Raw genomic sequence first — 20,005 nt, forward strand, 5'->3', positions numbered from 1 at the left:
TAGTAAATCCAATCCAGTAGTTAGAGAAAATAATACATTAAAAGATTTGGTATAATACATTTTTGATTGGCCTGAATATGTAATTGGGAGAAGGAGTAACTAATCTGTTTAAAAGCCTAGTTTTCAACAAGGTAAAACTCTTATTCTTTGTAGATGAATATAAAATGAAGAGCACAAAATGTTTTCTTGAATTCGCTAATTAATAGAGGGAACAGTAAAATGCAATGCAAGGTTGATCCACCCCTGGAAAAGACTGTAATTCACTATTGTCACTAGAGCTAAAGAAGTCAACCGGGAGGCTGGGAAGACAGTGTGGGTGTAGCACTTGCCCACCACAAAGAAGGACCCCCAGGTTGATCCCCAGACTTAGGTAGAGGAAGGAAGAAAATGAACTCAGCGACCCTGGAATGGCATCTGACAAAGCTCAACATTACCCTCTTTTCTGTTTTGTTTGTCAATTCAGCATTAGCTACAGTTGTGTGGGAAGAGGAACCTCAACTGAGAAAATGGCTGCAGCAGACTGCTGGTGCAGTCTGTAAGGCACCCATGCAGCTATACACTGAGGAAAGGCCGACTGTTTTCCCTCTATGATTAGGAAATGCAAGCCTGTTCATTCTGACAACTCCTACTCAATATTACACTGAAAGTGACTGACAGTGCAATAAAACAACAGTAAGACAAAAGCAGGAAATAAAAGACATAGTAACTGCAAAGAAACAAAGTGCTTTCATTTGTAGATGATAGTATCACAGAGGTTTTAAAGGGACACTGATCTAGTAAACTTGGCAGGGTCATAGCGCAAGGTCAGCACATAAAAATTAACGCTACTCCCCATAAAGGCAACAGAAACTTTATAGAATTAAATAAAATAAAACCAGTACTATTTCTAATAACACACAAACCATTAACCATTATGGGATAACTCTACCAAAATAAATATGAATAAGATCATGGGTTCTTTTAGGCAGTAGGTCAGCAAAGTTTTCCTATGAAGTCCAGAGAGTAGAGACAATACAAATTTTGGGTCTTTCTTACAAGCATAAGCAGGTATAGAAAACATGTAAAACAAACAAACAAACAAAAAAACCAAAAAGAGGCATAGTTTTCAATAAAACTTTATTCAAAACAGGATGAGGGCCTGATTTGACTGTACCATTACAGACTGTAACCTTGTTGTAGAGAAATGCACTCAAAACATCTTATTGCCAGTACTGATTAAAAGTTCTAGACTATTAAGTTACTTACAAACTTGTAGGCTGCTGTGAAGTAGAAATGGCAATAATTTCTGCCCAGAGAAACAAAATAAATGTTGTAATCTGTTGAATATTAAACTGTTTTACATCAAACTCAGAAATCCTATCCTAGCATTTATGTTTCATTGCTTGCAGATGCCCGCGTTTTCAAGTGTTCACTGGACTGACCATAAAATCTTTCTGGTTCCTTTATTAACTAATGAATTAAATATAACTTTGTACATATTCATTTTATATTTGTTTGAGTAATGATTTTATTTATCCATGTATTTATTTAAAATTTATTTGTAAGAAATAATTTTTTATAATGGCATTTTAAACTTCACATTGTCTTTATCATTATTATGAAAGAAAGTTGCCAGCCACTACTGCATTTGAAACTTGCATATATAATAGCTCTACTTTTTAACTAAAAATATTTATTTCTTCTGTACGTACACATGTCTGTCTGAGTGTATGCCATGCACATGTGGGTGCTCACAGAGATCAGAGCAGGGCTGGGGTTACAGGTATTTATGAGCTGCATGACATGGGTTCGAGGAACCAAACCCAGGGCCTCTGCAAGAGCAGTCTGTGCTCTTAACCACTGAGCCAGCTCTCCCACACCATAACATCTCATTTCATATCAACATTGCAAATTATGATACCTTTATATATCAAAGGATAGGCTACTGTTCAAAGTTTACATGGCCTGTCCTGTGTCAAACTTCTAGAAAATAGGGGAAGACAATACCAAGTCCAGGACTACTTAGATCCAATCCTCTTTGCATCATAATTCATAATGCTAATGAAGCACTACAAATAGCACAACCACAACAACAAAACACCCAGTGATAAATCTCAAACTACAACCAAACAGGAACAAAGTAGTCACAATAAAACATGACGTTTCCTCTTATGCCTTTCAATTTTAAAATGGTAAAAACCCTTAGGGTCCCTGCCTGATTTGTTCTTTATTAGAAGACAACAGATAATCTACCTTTTTGTGACATTCTTTCTTAAAAACTGTTCAGATAAAGTTCCAATGAGCTCCAACTGAATTTTATACAAAAGTGATTTTGTAACCATTTTCATTTCCTACACACCAAGTTCCAAAGTGGGTCACTGAAAACCTGTATCCCAAGTAATATAATACTGACTATTTTGATTTCCCTCTGCTGGGCGGTAAGCCTCTTGAACTTCTATTTTTGGAAACTGTGGTATTCCTTTAATCCTGTTACAGAACTGCTGCCGGGTGATAGTGAAGGAAGCAGGCTGAGAGTCAGTCTCAGCAAAGGCTCCAGGAAGAGAAGAAAACAAAGCCTAAATAAGCATAATAATAATTATAATTCATCTTGCAGAGAATCTTGGGAGATCTGTGTCAGTGTTCACAGCTCACTTCAAAACCCATCATCCCTGTGCAAGCTACTTCAGAGCCTACGGCTGTGACACCGATCAGCTCTGGTGTAGCCGAGAGCCAACACTTACAGCAGGGTTACAGGTGTACCTGTAGGGAACACAACAGCCCTCCTCTGGGTCTGTCTTTTTCATAACCAGAAAACCTTTGGTATGACCACTAAGAAAACATCTGTATTTCCCTGCCTCTCTGTGCCTTGCTGCATTTAAGCTGTCAGGGTACATGTACTCTGGTGCACAGTCTTGATTTCAGATCCTTCCCAAGTAGTTGAGACAACCTAGCTAACAATTTTTTTAAAAAGTAGTATCAGTTGCTTTTCAAAAATGGCCCCTGGTTTGCTCAAGTCAATTTCAAAAATGTTCTTTGATTTTACAGTGAAAAACATACAGAACTACTATCTCTTTCCAAATTAAATTTGGTGCTAGAGGTTTACTGGCTGTCCTCAGACAACACACTGATAAAGACTGATATTCTAAAGGTTCAGCTCCATTCCTGAAGGTCATGTGTTAAGTATGTGTAGCCTAATTCAGTATTATTTTTGAAGTGACACAATTTAACAATTAGCACAATTTAATTTAATTTCTTGAAGAGTTAGCATTCTGCTGGCGCTGTCTGATTGAGGCCCAAGTGCTGAGTGAGAATAAAGTCAGCTGCTGACAGTTATGAATGCTCAGAAGGTTTGGACAGAGGCTCTGCAGCCTGGATATATACACTGCATGCCTACCTCTACCTACTTCTACTGTGAGAGAAAAAGTCTGTTTCTCTAAGTGCAAGGACCAGATTGTAGGGATCGCAGGGCTGGCCACAAAGACCTTGATCTGTAATAGAGGTAAGTATGGTCTATATCTACATTTATATTGATTTCATATATATATGAAAGCATCATACTGAAACTAACTTACCTAAAATTAATAAACCCTTAAGTGAGAGGCTACTGATAAGAAAGTAAAATAGAATGGGCTATACAGCACTGCACCGGAATCAAATCAGTATGGTCTTCTGCTGGCTTAACGTAGATGCAGATTGATACAGAAAAATTATGTGTGCATATAAATAGGTTAATATATTTATGTGGGTTTCCTAACTCTGTTAAAAGAGCACATCTAGAATCAGTGGTGCCTCAGTAGCAATGAGCACACAGCATTGTGATTTTGGTGTCTATCATTTGCCAATAAAAGGAATCAGGACTTCTTGGGAGATTACTAATTCTAGACCTAGGTGAGCCTAAAACATCTTGTAATGCCAGAAAAGAAAAAGTAACAAATCATACTAAAAGTATGGAAGTATGTCAAAGAGACAAGAACAAACCCGAGTTTACAGTGACTAAAACCAGAGACATCTGGGCAACAAAATAAACTATGAAATATTAGATTAAATCTAAATTAAAAAATAATAACCTATTTGACATTACATATATACAGGAATGCATGTGTGTATATTTGCTGAACTATTGAAATAATTGTAAAATTTTGGTTTTGGGAGAAAAAAGATAATACCCATTGGGTCCATACTGACATAACTAAATGGTTGAAAATGTCAATTAATGGAGAAGAGACAGATTTTTCCACTGAGAATTAATTACCCACTGATGAAGACAGAAATAAAAATCAACTCTTCCCCCACTCCTCAGTACTGGCTGCATCCCCTCACCTCCTCCCCAAAAGTGGGGAGAGGGCATGGCGGGCAAGCCTGCCAAACATCACCTCTAAGCCATGCTGGCAGCATGTGCCAGCCTACACCCTTGCTATGACACAACACAAGTGGCAACCATCTTTGTGGCCTCCTTCTCAAACCTTAATCCCTAGCTTAGCCACAAAACAGTTGCACCACCAAAATCCACAAGAGACAAATTCAAGTGGACAGACCGTCTGACCAGCGGTCTATGTGCAGGCCATTAAAAACAAGTCCTTGGGGCTGGAGAGATGGCTCAGCGGTTAACAGCACTCACTGCTCTTCCAGAGGTCCTGAGTTCAAATCCCAGCAACCACATGGTGGCTCACAATCATCTGCAATGAGATCTGATGCCCTCTTCTGGTGCATCTGAAGACAGCTACAGGGTACTCACATGCATAAACTAAATAAATCTTTAAAAAAATAAAAACCCAAGTCTTTAATACCATAAAACACCACAACAATGGAGGACGGTGAGAGTGGGAAAACTGTGTGGCAGGTGTATGGAAATCCTTTGTAATGTCTTCACAACTTTTTAGTAAACCTAAAATTACTCTAACCAAAAAGTTTACCATGAGATTAAATATAAAAACAAGATTAGATCTATGCTATTTATAAAGGACAACTAAAACTGTAATTTAATAACAGAAAAGGAATGAACGTTGTGTGTGTGTGTGTGTTTATGTATTTAAGAATATAAGGCAGAAGAAAGTTGTTTGAGCAATCTCAACATTAGACAAAAATAGCATATGAGCCAAAAAGGCATAAAAAGGGATTAAGAATGCATTACTAGTAAAAACCAATTCTCCAAAACAGCATAGAAATCATGAAAATTTCAGACATTAAGAACATTGCTTTAATTTTCTTAAATAATGCACATTGTTAAAGTGTTTAGAATTAAAGAAAAATTAGAAAAATTTATAGTTTATAATTTTTAACTCACATTGCTATAAGAATGCGAGAAAAAGGCAGAAGAAAAAGGATGTGTAATGTTGAAGAATAGTCTTCAAAATAGACAATTCACAAATAATCATATTATCATAACTCAAAACTGGCCTCAATAAATCTCAGAAAAGGGAATGTCACCAGAGATGCTCAGCTTCTATGTAAATGTTTAAACTTGTAAAAACTCAAGTTATACATTAAAGGAAAAAAAAAGTCCTACCAGAAAGTTCCGAATATTTAGATCTGAACAAGCATGGAAGCACCACAAAATGATAATGTAAGACGGAGTTCAGATGGCTTTAAAGGGACACATGTGGACATAAATGAGTATCAAAACTAAAGTTTTAATAAAGTATTCATCTAGCTTAAAAATTTAGTTGAAGAAACATAGAATGAACTCAGAAAAAGTTTAAGAGAGATAAAAGTTTAATAAAGATTAAAAATGTATGCTAACAAAAGACACTGTCAACAAGACAAAAAGGCCACCAACAGATTGGGAAAGGATTTTTACCAATCCTAAATCTGATAGAGGACTAATATCCAATATATACAAAGAGCTCAGGAAGCTGGACTCCAGAAATTCAAATAACCCCATTAAAAAATGGGGTACAGAGCTAAACAAAGAATTCTCAACTGAGGAATACTGAATGGCTGAGAAACACCTGAAAAAATGTTCAACATCCTTAGTCATCAGGGAAATGCAAATCAAAACAACCCTGAGATTCCATCTCACTCCAGTCAGAATGGCTAAGATTAAAAATTCAGGTGACAGCAGATGCTGGCGAGGTTGTGGAGAAAGAGGAACACTCCTCCATTGCTGGTGGGATTGCAAGCTTGTACAACCACTCTGGAAATCAGTCTGGTGGTTCCTCAGAAAATTGGACATAGTACTACCANAGGACCCAGCAATACCTCTTCTGGGCATATACCCAGAAGATCTTCCAACTGGTAATAAGGACATATACTCCACTATGTTCATAGCAGCCTTATTTATAATAACCAGAAGCTGGAAAGAACCCAGATGTCCCTCAATTGGAGTACTACTCAGCTATTAAAAACAATGAATTTATAAAATTCTTGGGCAAATGGATGTATCTGGAGGAGATCATCCTTAGTGAGGTAACCCAATCACAAAAGAAATCACTAGATATGTACTCACTGGTAAGCGGATATTAGCCCAGAAACTTAGAATACCCAAGATACATTTTGCAAAACACAAGAAAACCAAGAAGGATGACCATCGTGTGGATACTTCATTCCTCCTTAGAATAGGGAACAAAATGCCCATGAAAGGATATAGATACAGAGACAAAATTTAAAGCTAAGATGAAAGGATGGACTATTCAGAGACTACCCCATCCGGGGATCCATTCCATCATCAGCCACCAAACCCAGATACTAATGCACATGCCAGCAAGATTCTGCTGAAGAGACCCTGATATAGCAGCCTCTTGTGAGGCTATGCCAGTGCCTGGCAAACACAGAAGTGGATGCTCACAGCCAGCTATTGGATGGAACACAGGGTCCCCAATGGAGGAGCTAGAGAAAGTACCACGGAGCTGAAGGGGGCTGCAACCTTGTAGGTGCAACAACAATATGAACTAACCAGTACCCCCTGAGCTCATGTCTCTAGCTGCATATGTAGCGGAAGATGGCCAAATCGGCCATCACTGGGAAGAGAGGCCCCTTGGTCTTGCAAACTTTATATGACCCAGCACAGGGAAAGGCCAGGGCCAAGTAGTGGGGGTGGGTAGGGGAGCAGGGGCGGGGGGGGGTATAGGGAACTTTTGGGATAGCATTTAAAATGTAAATAAAGAAAATAATAATAATAAAAGATATGTATTGTTCAAATTTATGACATTAAAGACATGTACATTCAATACATGCAAAAAAAATATATGCTAACAAAAGTAAAGTTAAATACCACATAGAACTTAGCAAGTACTAAAACTGGTGCTTTGGGCCATCAAACAGTTAGTGCTCAGCACTGGGTGTGTGGAAGAGAAAATACAAGGAAATTGCAAGTTGGCATGAGTTCATTATTTTCTGGGTTGTGCTAGAAGATAGATGAAAGTCAGCAGCAGAAGCTGACCCTAGCTTATAAATCAGCAGCAGCAGACCAGCTTTCTGTCGGCTGTGTGAACACTGCGCGCTGGCTTCAGGGCCGGCCTCCAGCAGAGCATACTCAAAGATGTTTGGGTGCATTAGTTCTTAATTTTTTTAAAGGACAGATTGCTGCCCAGGCAGACCCTGAACTCACTATGTAGCTGAGAACAATCTTGAATTTCTGATCTTCCTTCCTACCTCCATTTCCCTAATGCTGGATTATCAGCATTAGGAGTGTACTGCCATTTCCGATTTATATGGTACTAGGGATCAAATTTGGGCCTTGCACATTCTCGGCAAGCTCTACAAACTCAGTCACATTCCCAGCTTTGGACAAGTACTTCTGACACTGCAAACAAGCAAGTGTGTTCTGGGAATCTTGTGAAAATGCAGGTCTAATTCAAAAGAATTAAGAGTGGCCCAGGGGCCTATACTTCTAACAGCTCCCCTGATGCCCAGAGCTGTGGTTCCCCAGCTTACTTACTTCAGGGAAGTAAGGCTCTGTAAACTGTTTCAAGTGCACAGCAAAATCACAGCCAACAAGTACTTCTAAGAAGAGGCACTCAGACAAAAAAGCAACAAAGCTACTCTCACTTTCCTGATAGGAATTTTAAAAATGACTAGACTCACTATGACTAAGCACCGACACCTAAGATTTAACTTCTGAAGTGGACATACAGCTGGGAGGAGGAATGCATGTCATTCACCTTGAGTTTATTCCCTTTGGGAAAAGGAGTACAAATTCAGAAAACAAGTAGAGGAAGAGAGGACACAGAAGAATAATAAAACATATTACACACCGATTCACAACAGGCAACTTGACAATCATTAAGACCCTTCTACAAAAAGCCCAGTGTTCCTGTGCGGAGGCGTGGAAGTCCTGGGAGAGGCACAGGGCAGAAGAGTGAGGTGGAAGAGGCTGCTATTGAATTGTTCAGAAATCTGCCACCTTGTAATTCACTCCACATTTCCTTAGAAGCTTAATTCTGGTGCTAAAGTGTGCATGTGCCAGTGCATACCTATGCAGAGTTTGTATATACAATCATCAATTTTAATATAAATTACTACCATGTATCTCTGTTCTCTAAGGGGTGAAAACTTATGGTTTCTTGGGAGACTGTTGTGTCATGTGATGTTTTTCTAGAAACTGTCTTAGGATAAGATACTTTTGCTTAAGCAGACATGTGGGAAGGTATTTTGCTGAGGACAGACTTTTTTTCTGGAGGCAATCTAGAAAAAGGGCAAGTGTTGTTTTACTAAAGCAGATACTTGAGAGAACACATGATGTTAAAAAAATATATAAATATAGCCCAATGGGTAGTGGATATGCCGGATGGCATTGGTCCCCCTTGCTGGATGACATTGGTCCCCCTTGCTGGATGGTATTGGTCCCCCTTGCTGGATGGCATTGGTTCCCCTTGCTAGATGGCATTGGTCCCCCTTGCTGGATGGCATTGGTCCCCCTTGCTGGATGGTATTGGTCCCACTTGCATTCTTTGCTGGTCATCATTGGGCTTTGCTGATGCTGGTCTTCACTAATGATGCTGGACGACATTGGTATACCTTACCATTCTTTGTTAGTCACCATCTGTCATGACTCCATAGAGAAAAACGCACCAAAACACTTGTGGTGGTGTTCTGGCAGCTTCTTGCTGCTTCTGCAGATTTGGGCCAATTGGCAGAATCTTGCAGTTTCTTCTAGATCAACCTGCAATTGCTGATTCATAAATGATGTTTCTGAGTCTGCTTGTTACTGATTCAACAATGGTGTTTCTGAGTGAGTGGATCGAGCTGCTGCTGCTGCTGCTGCTTCGTGTAAACTGTACTACTAATATCATGGTAAAACAGATTGGATTTGCTCCAAAAAACTCTTTCTGAACAGGTCCACACCCTCCTTTGCTCTGTTAACCTTTCCTTTTTACCACTTCTGGTGAGTAGTGGGCTAGGAGACGGTAAAACATTTAAAAACCCTTATTCAAAAGAGATTTTAAAAAAAATCTAGGTCTAAACCATTGATGACTTAATGTTTTTCTCAAATAAACTAACCAATGAATACTGCTTTCCAGTGTAAGAACAGTATTGAAAACAATCAACTATTAACCAGGAACTGATATTGTATATCAGAAACTCCTGTACAAGGAAGAAAAGACTATCTGCCATAAATGAGCTCAAACTTACATGTAAAACCCTTCTCATTCTCTTCAACCAATCAAGTCTTTGAAAGACTTGAATAGTGGGGGCTGGGCCGTCAAACAGCACATGCAAGTTGTTAATTAGAACCTCATTTACATGAAGTTTTCCAAAACACAAGTTTATTCAAAATAAGGCTCTATTATACTATGTGCATGTAGCACACCTCCCATCATCTGCAGTGGTAGAGGACTGTAACTTAGAGGCACAAACATGCTAGGTAGGTGTTCAAGAGATTTACCCACACGGTTCCCACCTGCTACCCTAGAGAGGCTCAGTGAGACAGATGTTAATTACACCCAGCAATGCATCCAGGCTTCAAGCACAGGAAGTGAGAAAATTCTAACTATGTGTTCTTTTTCCAAAGCTTTCTCTGGATCTAGAAAAGTACTGAGCTCCTGAGTCTGGGGAGGGCAAACTTCAGTTTCAAGAAAACATGGTTCAAGTGGATCATAGGCAGGCTGGGGCAGGACATGAAGTTTAAAACTTTAAAAGGAACTGGCTTGTATGCTCACAGCACCTTTGTATGTGTGGATAGGTGGGGCTTGAGGAGTGAGGCAAGGAGTGAAATCTGGAGTTTCCACTGGGATTTCCAGTCCTAAATTTCCTGCCATTGCCTCTACGCAGAGTTCATATAGGCTGCTGAGCTACAGACTGTCCCTAGGTCAGGAGTGGAGTTTTCATGATCATGAGTACTTAAGAGAGCTGTACCCTATCTTGTCCCACAGAATAATGGAGGGAACCCACAGGTACCATGGAACAAAGGTTTTCAACAAAAAGCAGATGATCAGGTGAAGGGGATAAAATATAGTAGTAGTGTAATAACAAAGAGTGTTTTGACAGCCATGTGCTTTAGATTAGGAAATGAGCTTCATTTCCTTGAATCTTTCTTTGGGCCCCTGGACTCACTTTACTGCAAGCCTCTAGGACAGCGGTCTTTATGGGTCATGTATCGGATAGCCTGCGTATCTGATATTTACATTACAATTCATCACAGAAGCAAAATGACAGTTATGAAGTAGAAAGGAAATAATGTTACGGCTGGGGTCACATCACGTGAAGAACTGTGTTAAAGTGATGCAGCGCTAGGGAGGCTGAGAGCACTCAACCACAGTGCTTTACAAAGCCAATCCATTCCTTAGCAACTCAAACCAACTGGGTATCCTAAATGAACCTCAGGTCTATAGAACAAGTAGACATACTGTGTAATCCCCAAATACTGCACCAGCAAAAACAATGAGTTGTTACTTTTTGCCTATTAGAGTGGCATCTTCTAAAAACAAGCAATAAATAATATTTTTATTGGCTAGGAAACACCACCGAATTTCCATCACATAGTGGACCCATATATTATGAGCTGCTTGATAGGAATACTAGGGAACGACAGCCCCACACTGTAGACAGTCTGCTGCTTTGTTCTGATAGATTTCTGAAGTATACTCAGAATTATCTTGAGTAATGAAATGTCTCAAAACAATAACAATGGAAGAACTGGGAGGAGCTGGCAAGATGGAGATGAAAAATGACCTTGCAAAAGTAAGAGATTATTCTATCTGGGCAGATCCTGTGTCTCCTTTCACTTTATGAACTTCAAATTCTCCCCTTGGAATGGTCAAAGAGTTCTTTGTGTGAGACAGTGTAACAGTGTTCTTCTCTAGATTCATTGAGTTTCTGATGGCGTCTGAGGGAAAGGATGTAATTCCAAACAAACCAGGTGTGCAGGATAGGGAGCCGATAGGCAGGATCTCTTCTGGGGAACCTGCGGGAGGGACCCTGGCTCCTGTGAGGGCGGGGCTGACTAAAGGACCCTTTTGTGCAGCACCAACTCACAACTGACACACTCTCGGGTGTACTCTCAGCAGACTAGTAGTAGGAATCTTCACACGGTCTACTATCATTTCAATGTACATTAATTTTCCTAAACCAGCTTTTTAAAGCTCAAAGTCTTGCATCATATTTAGTGTTTCACATGCTGACAAATACCTTCCCTCCCATCTTTATCTCCTCAAGGCCAAGCACATGGTCCCCATGCAAATGCTGTCTTATGCTGGTTTACCCTAAGTCCCAATGTTTATGAAGTCTTTGCCCTCACTCCAACCCATCCCACCTCCCCTCCCTCAGGTGGTGACTACGGCATCCTTTGGCACATATCGTATGCTGCCATAACTTCTGCTGTGTAGCTTGCAAAGTTGACAGCTTCTTTTTTAGGGATGATCACAGCTTCTTGAGGGTGGGGGCCATGTTATAAATAAACTTTTCTTTGTGTTTTCCATGGTACCTGGCACAACCGTTTATACTTAAAAACTACTTAATAAAAATTCACTAAGTAAAAGCAGAGATATTCTCCACTTCACTCTCCATCTATCTCACAAGCCCAGGTACAGACAGCATATGAAAGGCCTCACTGGAGGACAGAGGAAGTGATGTAATAGTCACTGCTCTCTTTTCTGGATCCAAGACAAGCCTGACTCTCTGATCCCAGAGGAATTCATTTTAGGTACTTCGAAAACGGGGCGTCCTTCCTAGTCTTGTTCATCCATTAAGTCTACTTTGTTGGTCCTTCTCTATGGAAAAGATCGTCTCAGACACACATCTGGCATACCTGCTTACGAACCTATGTGACCCGTGCAATTTGTGAAGAAAAGGTATTCACTTTCTAGTCCCTCCCTCCAGTATCACACACTATCGCTTCAACAGTGACTATTCTGACCCTTCATTACTTGCTCCCATTACTCTGACTCCTCTATTCTGTCTGATCTTTTGGGCCAAAGCAATTAATAGCTTCTATATTGACTATAAGTTATAGTATCATGCTATTATCTATTATTTTATTTCCCCCACTACTTCCCTGCTATAAGAATATTAGCTCCATGAAAGCTGATCTTTCTGTTTTTGTTGGATTTTGAGACAGGGTCTCATGTAGCCCATGCGAGCTTTGAACTCACTGTGTAGCTAAGATGACCCTGACCTTATCCTCCTGTCTCTAGCTGGGATATTCAGTGCTGGGGATTCAATCCAAGTGCCCTGAGCATGCTAGGAAAGTACGCTGTCAAAGCAGCTACATCCTCATCCCTGAGAGTTCATGTTCCTGAGCAAGGATCTCTCTCTTCTGTGATGTGTCTACTTGAGACAAAGCTGGCACTAATCAATAATGCTTGAATAACCCAACAATGCCAATTTCCCTAGTGGGACCCTGAGGTCCCCACAGTGACTGGTTTTTCTGAGAATTTTCTTTTCTTCATTCACAGACGTAGTACTCTATAGTACAGTATTAACAGTCACACACACACACACACACACAATGGAGTACAGTGTATTGTATAGTACATACAGTCTAAGACTGTAAGTTAAGAGCACAGCTCAAAAGAATCACATGAGCCTAGAAATAAAACCCTGATCTATTTGCCACCATTTATAGTTTGTATAACTTTAGGAATATCTCAATATCTCTTTCAGTCTCATTTTTTCTTCTTCTTATCAGTAGGACAGGAATAACATACACCTTCCAGAAGGACCCTTGTAGGTACTCAACCATTGGTAGGCCATCCAATAGATGTACCCTACTCAGCAACCAGGGGATCTAGGCTACTCTTTACTTCTCACCATTCCTGGCCCCATTCTTACCCTGGAGAAACATGAAGCGACTCTCCTCTAAGTTCAACATAACCTTGGCTTATTCAGCCTTCCTTCAGAACACTGCAAAGCCACAGGAGGGCATGCTGGGGGAACAGTGATCATGTACAGCAGCCTGTGCTCTGGAACCTGACAGCTGGGAGCTATCTTCCAACACTTGGAGAAGGTTCTCTAAGTAACACACACCAAATAAAAGCTTTTGAATGTTTATAAGGAAAGGATTAATTTATCCCTGGAAGTAGAATTTTAATTAAAAGTGACTTTTGGGGGGCTTATATCCAGAAAGCAATACATTGCCTAAGTACATTTTAACAAGGTCTAGGTCTTTCTTTAACTTTTAAAAAGAGCCCAGTGGCCCCTCCCCCCCAGTGCTGTTCACATCAAGGCAACAATAAGTCACTGCTCTGCTGCCCCTACGTTAACCGAGATGCCTCTCCTCCCAGCTTGGTGACTGCTTGCAGTCTCAAGCTCTCCCTGCCATACTCCTGCTCTCTGAGAACTGCAGGTTCAGCAGAGACGTTGACACATTACAGTCACACCATGGGAGAAACTCGGCCACAGCCCTTCCCAGACCGGGAAGCAACTTTGTCACTTGTGCATTCTTTCCCGGGACCACAGGTCCACAAGAGGGAAGAGCAACCCTGACTACCAGTCATAAATAAGAGCGTTTTCAGTGACGTCTGAATCGTGCTGGAAACAAACCACACAGACGAGTAATCCACTCGGCTCTGAAGCCACCATCACTTCAGGCTTTTGTTTTTCTGTCTGAAATTGTACTTCTGAGCATAAAATCAGCAACAATGAACACAGGTCACCAAACACGACCTGTCAAGTACTGTGCCATTTCTGGACAACTTGAACATTCTATGTTTCACAATTTTGTACTGTTGAGAAATATGGAAATATGAAAATATATTAAAATTCTTAAAGCAAAGACTGTCTACAATGGGCATGCTTTTAAAAGATGGAAATAACTCTTGAATTATATTTAATTATAAGTACTCGGGCAAGGCTGTCTGTCTCCTGGACTTTCTCCTTCCTTCTATTGCCTGGGCCTAGGGAAAGCAATGGAGGATGGTTGTCTGGCCCGAGCCCCTGATAGCAGCTGCTTTACACACTTAGGCGAGTTGGTTCACCTTTACTTCTTCCTAGGTTTCTGCTTTCTTTTTCAAGAGAGCGATTTGAGACTATTCTGTGTTTCAGTTCTCAAGCTGTTCTGGCTGACCCAGTCCCACTCCGCTGCTCCCATCTTTTCGAGATCCTGACTCAAGCAGAGACCACCTTATTTTTTTCTTCTTTCAAGTCCACAGTCATCTGGCTGTCTGTTTTTCACCCCAGCTTTACTCACCCCCCTGCCCCTGCCCCCCAACACTGGGAGGAAAAGGCCCCATGGGGCAAGCTACTCCCCTAACCCCCAGCACACCTAGAACAGGGCAGGCACACTGTGTTTGCTGAGTTGAACTCAGGCGTCACCACGTCCTTGCAGCGTGCTCACCACTTCCTAGATCCAGAACCCCTGCTCAAGTCCAAGGCTCAAGAAGAGAGTGTGTGAGCACTGCGACTGAGCAGTCGGAGAAAACCCCAGTGCTCCAGCTAGGAGACTTATGCAGAAAAACAAAGAGAAAGGGAGAGAGATGACTGGAGGCAGGGAAGGTCTGATGTGTCTTTCCCATGTTTGTCCTCTGATCTTTAGAACCTATCCACACAGTCTCTAACACTGGTGGACTCTGTTTCCAACGTTGACCAATTACAACACATTCAATCTAAGGAGACCGATCAACCAGTAACAGATAAAACAAGAAGAGATGGACTCTTGGCTTCATTAGCCTAGTCATGAAAGCTGCTACTCTCCTCAACTGCAGGGAGGAAGCACATTATAAAGAAAGAACATGGGCTTTAGAGTGAACTACACCTCTCCCTCTGACTGGGAAGGGAATGGATGAAGGAAGGGTTCCTGTCCTGCTAAGAGCATGAGTAAAATCAAAGGTTACCTTTACTCCCATGGTAAACTAGGCTGACTCCCTAGGCCATCCGAAGCCATCTATGCATGGTTAATACACTGCACCCAACAAGCAGGCACCAACGCCACTGAGCTCCGTGGACGGGAAAGACAACTCTCTCTCTCTTTTTAAAACTCACAATTTTCAAGGTGGGGAAATCAAGTCTCCAAATCAGGGAGACAAAAAGAACTGAACAGAAAAGGAAAGCTGATGTCAATTACTAGGGAAATGCAGCCTGTGGTCTCACACCAGGGCGCAGTGGCACTGGAGTGATTGTTTAGACTGAAGACAAAACTTGTCTAGACCATTCAGAAAAATACACAAATGGTTTTCGCATGTCCAACAAGCTCCATCTAATTGGTGTACTTTATGAAAGAGCTTTCTTTCACCTTTTATATTTTATATTATATCATCAGAAACTTGAGCAAAAGACATGGTGGATGAACAAACCCAAAATTCAAACTCTCCCCTCAGATGCCGTACACTTCTTCATGAAATATCAAAATGTTAGTTAAATACGTAAGAATCAGAACAAAGCTTTCGTCTGGGTTGTTGGCCAAACTTGGTCTCAACCAGAGAACTTTCTGAATGCCACTGCCACCTCTTAGGAGTGGCAAGTGACCTAGTAATAACATTAAGTTCCTAACATGAAGAGCTGTGGCAATAAAAACAGTTACTTCTACTTCACAGATGGGCAGACCTGCCAGTGTTGCTCTGAGTGATCTCCATGGCTTTGCTGGCCTCCACTGAGACTTCCTGTGGTTACCTTGGCCTCTTCAGAACCTGCTGAACGATCTCACCTTCCCAGTGTGCACCACTTCCACCCACCTCAGCACTGCCACACTGAGCCTCTGGTTCTGAATGATCAGGAAAGGAACTCACAAGTCCCAGTTATGCATACCCTATAATTTGAATCTTTCCCGGACCCAGAAACTCAGGGGTCAGCACATTTTTGTCTTTAAGGTATACTGAAGAAATACTCTGGGGTTTGATATGTTTATGTAAACATCTTCAAAGAAGTCAATGTATAATTCAAGAAGATATTCAATGTATATTCAAGAAAGAATTTGTTTTCTGATTACAAAATGATTTCCTGCTCTTGAAAAACGAAAAGTTTTGTATTTACTCAGCTGGCTCTGAAGGTCCCATGGAGAGTATTACTCCTCTCAGGCCCTCTCAACATCTCTTTTCCAAAGGCAAGTACTTGCTGGCTTCAAAGGTGGCTCTCTGTAAAGAATCTACCCGGGAAGACTCCTCCCCGACTCCATCCTTTAGATGCTCACTGACAGCACTGCTGACAGACACGAGGACCCAAGCACCTTTGACTCCTTTTCTACCAGGTGAAGCAGCCTTAGTAACTACAAGGTCTGTTCAACCACACAGTGAACACCCACCCACCACACTGTCCCTCCCTCCCCCAATAAGCTTTTCTTGCACTTTCATACAACAGCCAGGGCCTGCCATGGAGGGAGGAGCTTTTTGAGGCAACGTTTCTACTCATGTGGTGGTCCCTGTGACTCCCACCAGTGTATCTTGACCGGGGTCAGAAGAAACAAAAGAAAAGGAGGCAAGCAAGCAAGCAAGGCAGGCAGACAGACAGAAAGAAACCTAACTTGTTTTATTTAAACCAGTGATTATTTTTGGACCTTTATAGCCCGTTTCCAAGGCTAGGATAACCTGTGCTTCTTCTTTTTAGCATAGGAATGAAGAGAGGACCCAAAGGCTCTAAATGCTGAAGGCTTTATAGTAAGAACCACATTAGACTGGAGGGAGATATGGCACTGTGGATAGAATACTCGCCATACACGATGAGGACCTAGAATGAATGCCCAGTCCAAAGGTTAAAAACCCAGAGGCACAACCTGAAGGGAAGAACCCTGCGAGCTTGCAGGCTAGCACCCTGGTGTACAGAGAGCCTCCCAAACAAGGAAGAAGGTGAGGACTGACCTCTGGGGCTGCCCTCTGACGGCTACCTAGGTGCCTTGGAGTACACCCCTGAACTCAAACACTTCTCACCTCCCAACAAAAGCAATTACAGAAACCTGTAAGGCATACAACAGAGCAAAGAACCTGAGATCCACTCTGAACTGAGACCTGACGGGTGCATATGTAATCTTTTTAGGAGCCCCATGGGATCAAGCTCCTTTAAAATGATGCTAAGATGATGGTTTCCTTTACATTTCCTTTATTATGTGCAGGTAAGCTTACTGGGTTTAAGGATTGTGAGGATGTCTTCCCGGTGATAAAGGAGTATGGCTTTGGGGTCTTATGTCTTGATATTCTCTCATTTTTACTGTCTAAGTAAATACTGAAAGGTAAAACCTACTTGGTACCCTCATTAATTTCAAGTGTGTAAAGTGCTGAGAACCACTGAGGTGGCATTTTGGTCTGACCCACAACTTCCTGTTCCCAGGCTGGCACCTTCCCCTCCACCTTACTACCATGTCTCTCTGCCTAAGAGGCTCCTTCCCTATGCCTGATTAACTACTTTCAGCCCCTGTTAACTGCTACCTGCTCTGTGGTGCTTGCCCTGATTTCTCCACTTTAAACTGGATGGCCCTGCCATTTGTCACCCATCACCTAGCATGCTCTACTGGGACTGTCTACTTTCTGTTCGTGATGTTGACCAGACCAGGAATGACTTAATGTTCTGACTATGACACAAGAGTATATAGCAGACATTCAATAAATCTTTACTGAATATATAAACAACCAAGTCATGAAGACAAAAACCACAGATCTAACTTACATTTCACCTTCGGGCAAACGTTTACATCATAGGTCAGGGTGCATATCTGATGCAGAACCAGGCAGTCCATCTCTGGAACTGCACACTGTAAACCCTTTCACACACCCCCTTGTCAGTAGTGTAGACTTCAGGTTTACAGTATGTGCTGGGATCTCAAGGCCAACTCTCATTCTGCTTCTACTCTAGCAGCATGCTATGAAATCCAATCTGTCCCTATCCATCCAAGGTGACTATCCCCACAGCCATGTGATCAGCGGATCTTACCAACACTACCCATGACCAGGTTAGGGGTTTAATAGGACAGTTCCAATTAGTTTTCATTCACATTCCTAAGTAAAAAGAACAATAAAATCCTATATTTAGTTAAAACAAAAGCCAGCCTGATGGCTTGGTTTTCTATTCCTTTGATAAAACACTATGACCAAGGCAATGACTAGAAGAGTTTATGTGAGCTGATGGTTCCAGACAGTTAAGAGTCCTTGGTGGCAAAATGAAGGCATCAGAAGGCAGGAACAGGAAGTTGACGATTTATATCTTGAACCACAAGTGGGAAGCAGAAAGGGTAAATTGGTATGAGTCAACCTTCCCAAACAGTGCCACCAAGTGAGGACCAGGCATTCAAATACCTGAGACTCTGGGTGACATCTCATTCAAATTGTCACAACGTTGAGTACAGAATGATCAGAATGTTCTATAGAAATATTTGATGAAAAAGCATGTTGTAGAATTTCGTGCACAGGATAATCTGCCAAATCAGTGTATGTTCACACTTGAGGTGCACGAAGTAATATTTGAGAGGTATCTAGTCGTTAAGAAGTAAAAATAACTAAGTTATACAGATAACTTATAATCCTATGTATCAAGTCTTCACGTGCTGAGAACACGTAAGACTCAGAAGCTCATCCTATGGTGCTCTATGGAAGTCACATGGAGCTGCTGCACTTACCTGCAGGAGTGTCCCATGAATATGGTTTTGTCGGAAACACTGGTCAGTGCTGTTGGGGAGTGAGTTCAGCAGAGCATGGAGGGTACTCGGTATTTGGTCTACCATAATGAAGGGGACCAACGCACGAGCTGCCATTTCACGGGAGCGGTAAATAGGTGAGCGACCACATCTGGGTAGAAATAAAACATAATATCATTCAATGCTTGCTTGCACATCTGTATCTTGTATGTGTTTATTTACAGGACCAGTACCTCATTTGAAATGACTGTTCATATATTTTCTTTATTCAAATGATGCTTTTCTTTGTATTTGTATAAGTTTCATAGTTTACATTGCTTTTGCTAAAAATAACATTAGCATATATAATTCTATCACAGGGAAATAAAGATAACAGGTGATAGCAAAACTGGCTTGCTTCTCAATGGTGAACAAATATTACCCGGACACATATGACGAGCAGAGAGTACTGTGTTACGTGCCATGAACAGCAAGACTATCTCTGGGCAGCCTATATACTGTCTGGAAAGATGAGATGCACATTTGAAACAAGAAGCAAAATCAAGGCTCAAGTGCAGAGAGAACGATAACCAAGTAATCTTGGTGTTGTGGCTACAAGGGTGAGAAGAGAAAGACAGGGAGTCAGGAAAACATGGTTCTAGTTGGTGCCAGAGTCAAGAACAGTAGTAGGACATAAGCAAGGGCAGGAAGGCTCAGGAGACATGTGGATGTTTCTGGATGACTCGGGTACTGACGTTAAGGCTAAAGAACTGACAGGATGATGGGAGGCCACGCTGAGGAGCATCACAAATGGCAGGCAACATTACTTTTAAGAGGACAAGACATGAACCCCAAGGCTCCATAGCCTCACCACTAGGCTGGCTCAGGCAGAGAGTGGGATTAAGCAAGGGACAGCCAGAGGCAAGTGGCATTCTGTGATGCTTCGCAGAGCACTGGGAAGGCAGACAGCTAAGGGCTTCCTAACACTGTAAACATTTAGCTCCTGAGAGGCTACAGCCATTTTGCTGAGTGAGACTGTGAAGCTGAGAGAGGTTTTGAAGACACAACACAGATTATAAGAAAGAAGTCCAATTTGGCAAGGTCTCAGCTTAGTAAATT

The 20,005-nt window shown here is 41.5% G+C and overlaps 1 protein-coding gene across 4 annotated transcripts in view; it reads right to left on the reverse strand.

The window, feature by feature from the left end:
* Positions 1-20,005, reverse strand: part of Thada (THADA armadillo repeat containing) — a 294,404-nt gene that overhangs the window by 109,791 nt on the left and 164,608 nt on the right. For all 4 annotated transcript variants that reach the window (XM_029531298.1, XM_029531301.1, XM_029531299.1 and 1 more), the window contains one exon: positions 18,890-19,058. In XM_029531298.1, the coding sequence (XP_029387158.1) occupies positions 18,890-19,058 (169 nt within the window). The remainder of the gene's footprint in view (positions 1-18,889; positions 19,059-20,005) is intronic.

The sequence above is a fragment of the Mus pahari genome, chromosome 18 (genome assembly GCF_900095145.1).
Source record: "Mus pahari chromosome 18, PAHARI_EIJ_v1.1, whole genome shotgun sequence".
Lineage (NCBI taxonomy): Eukaryota > Metazoa > Chordata > Mammalia > Rodentia > Muridae > Mus > Mus pahari.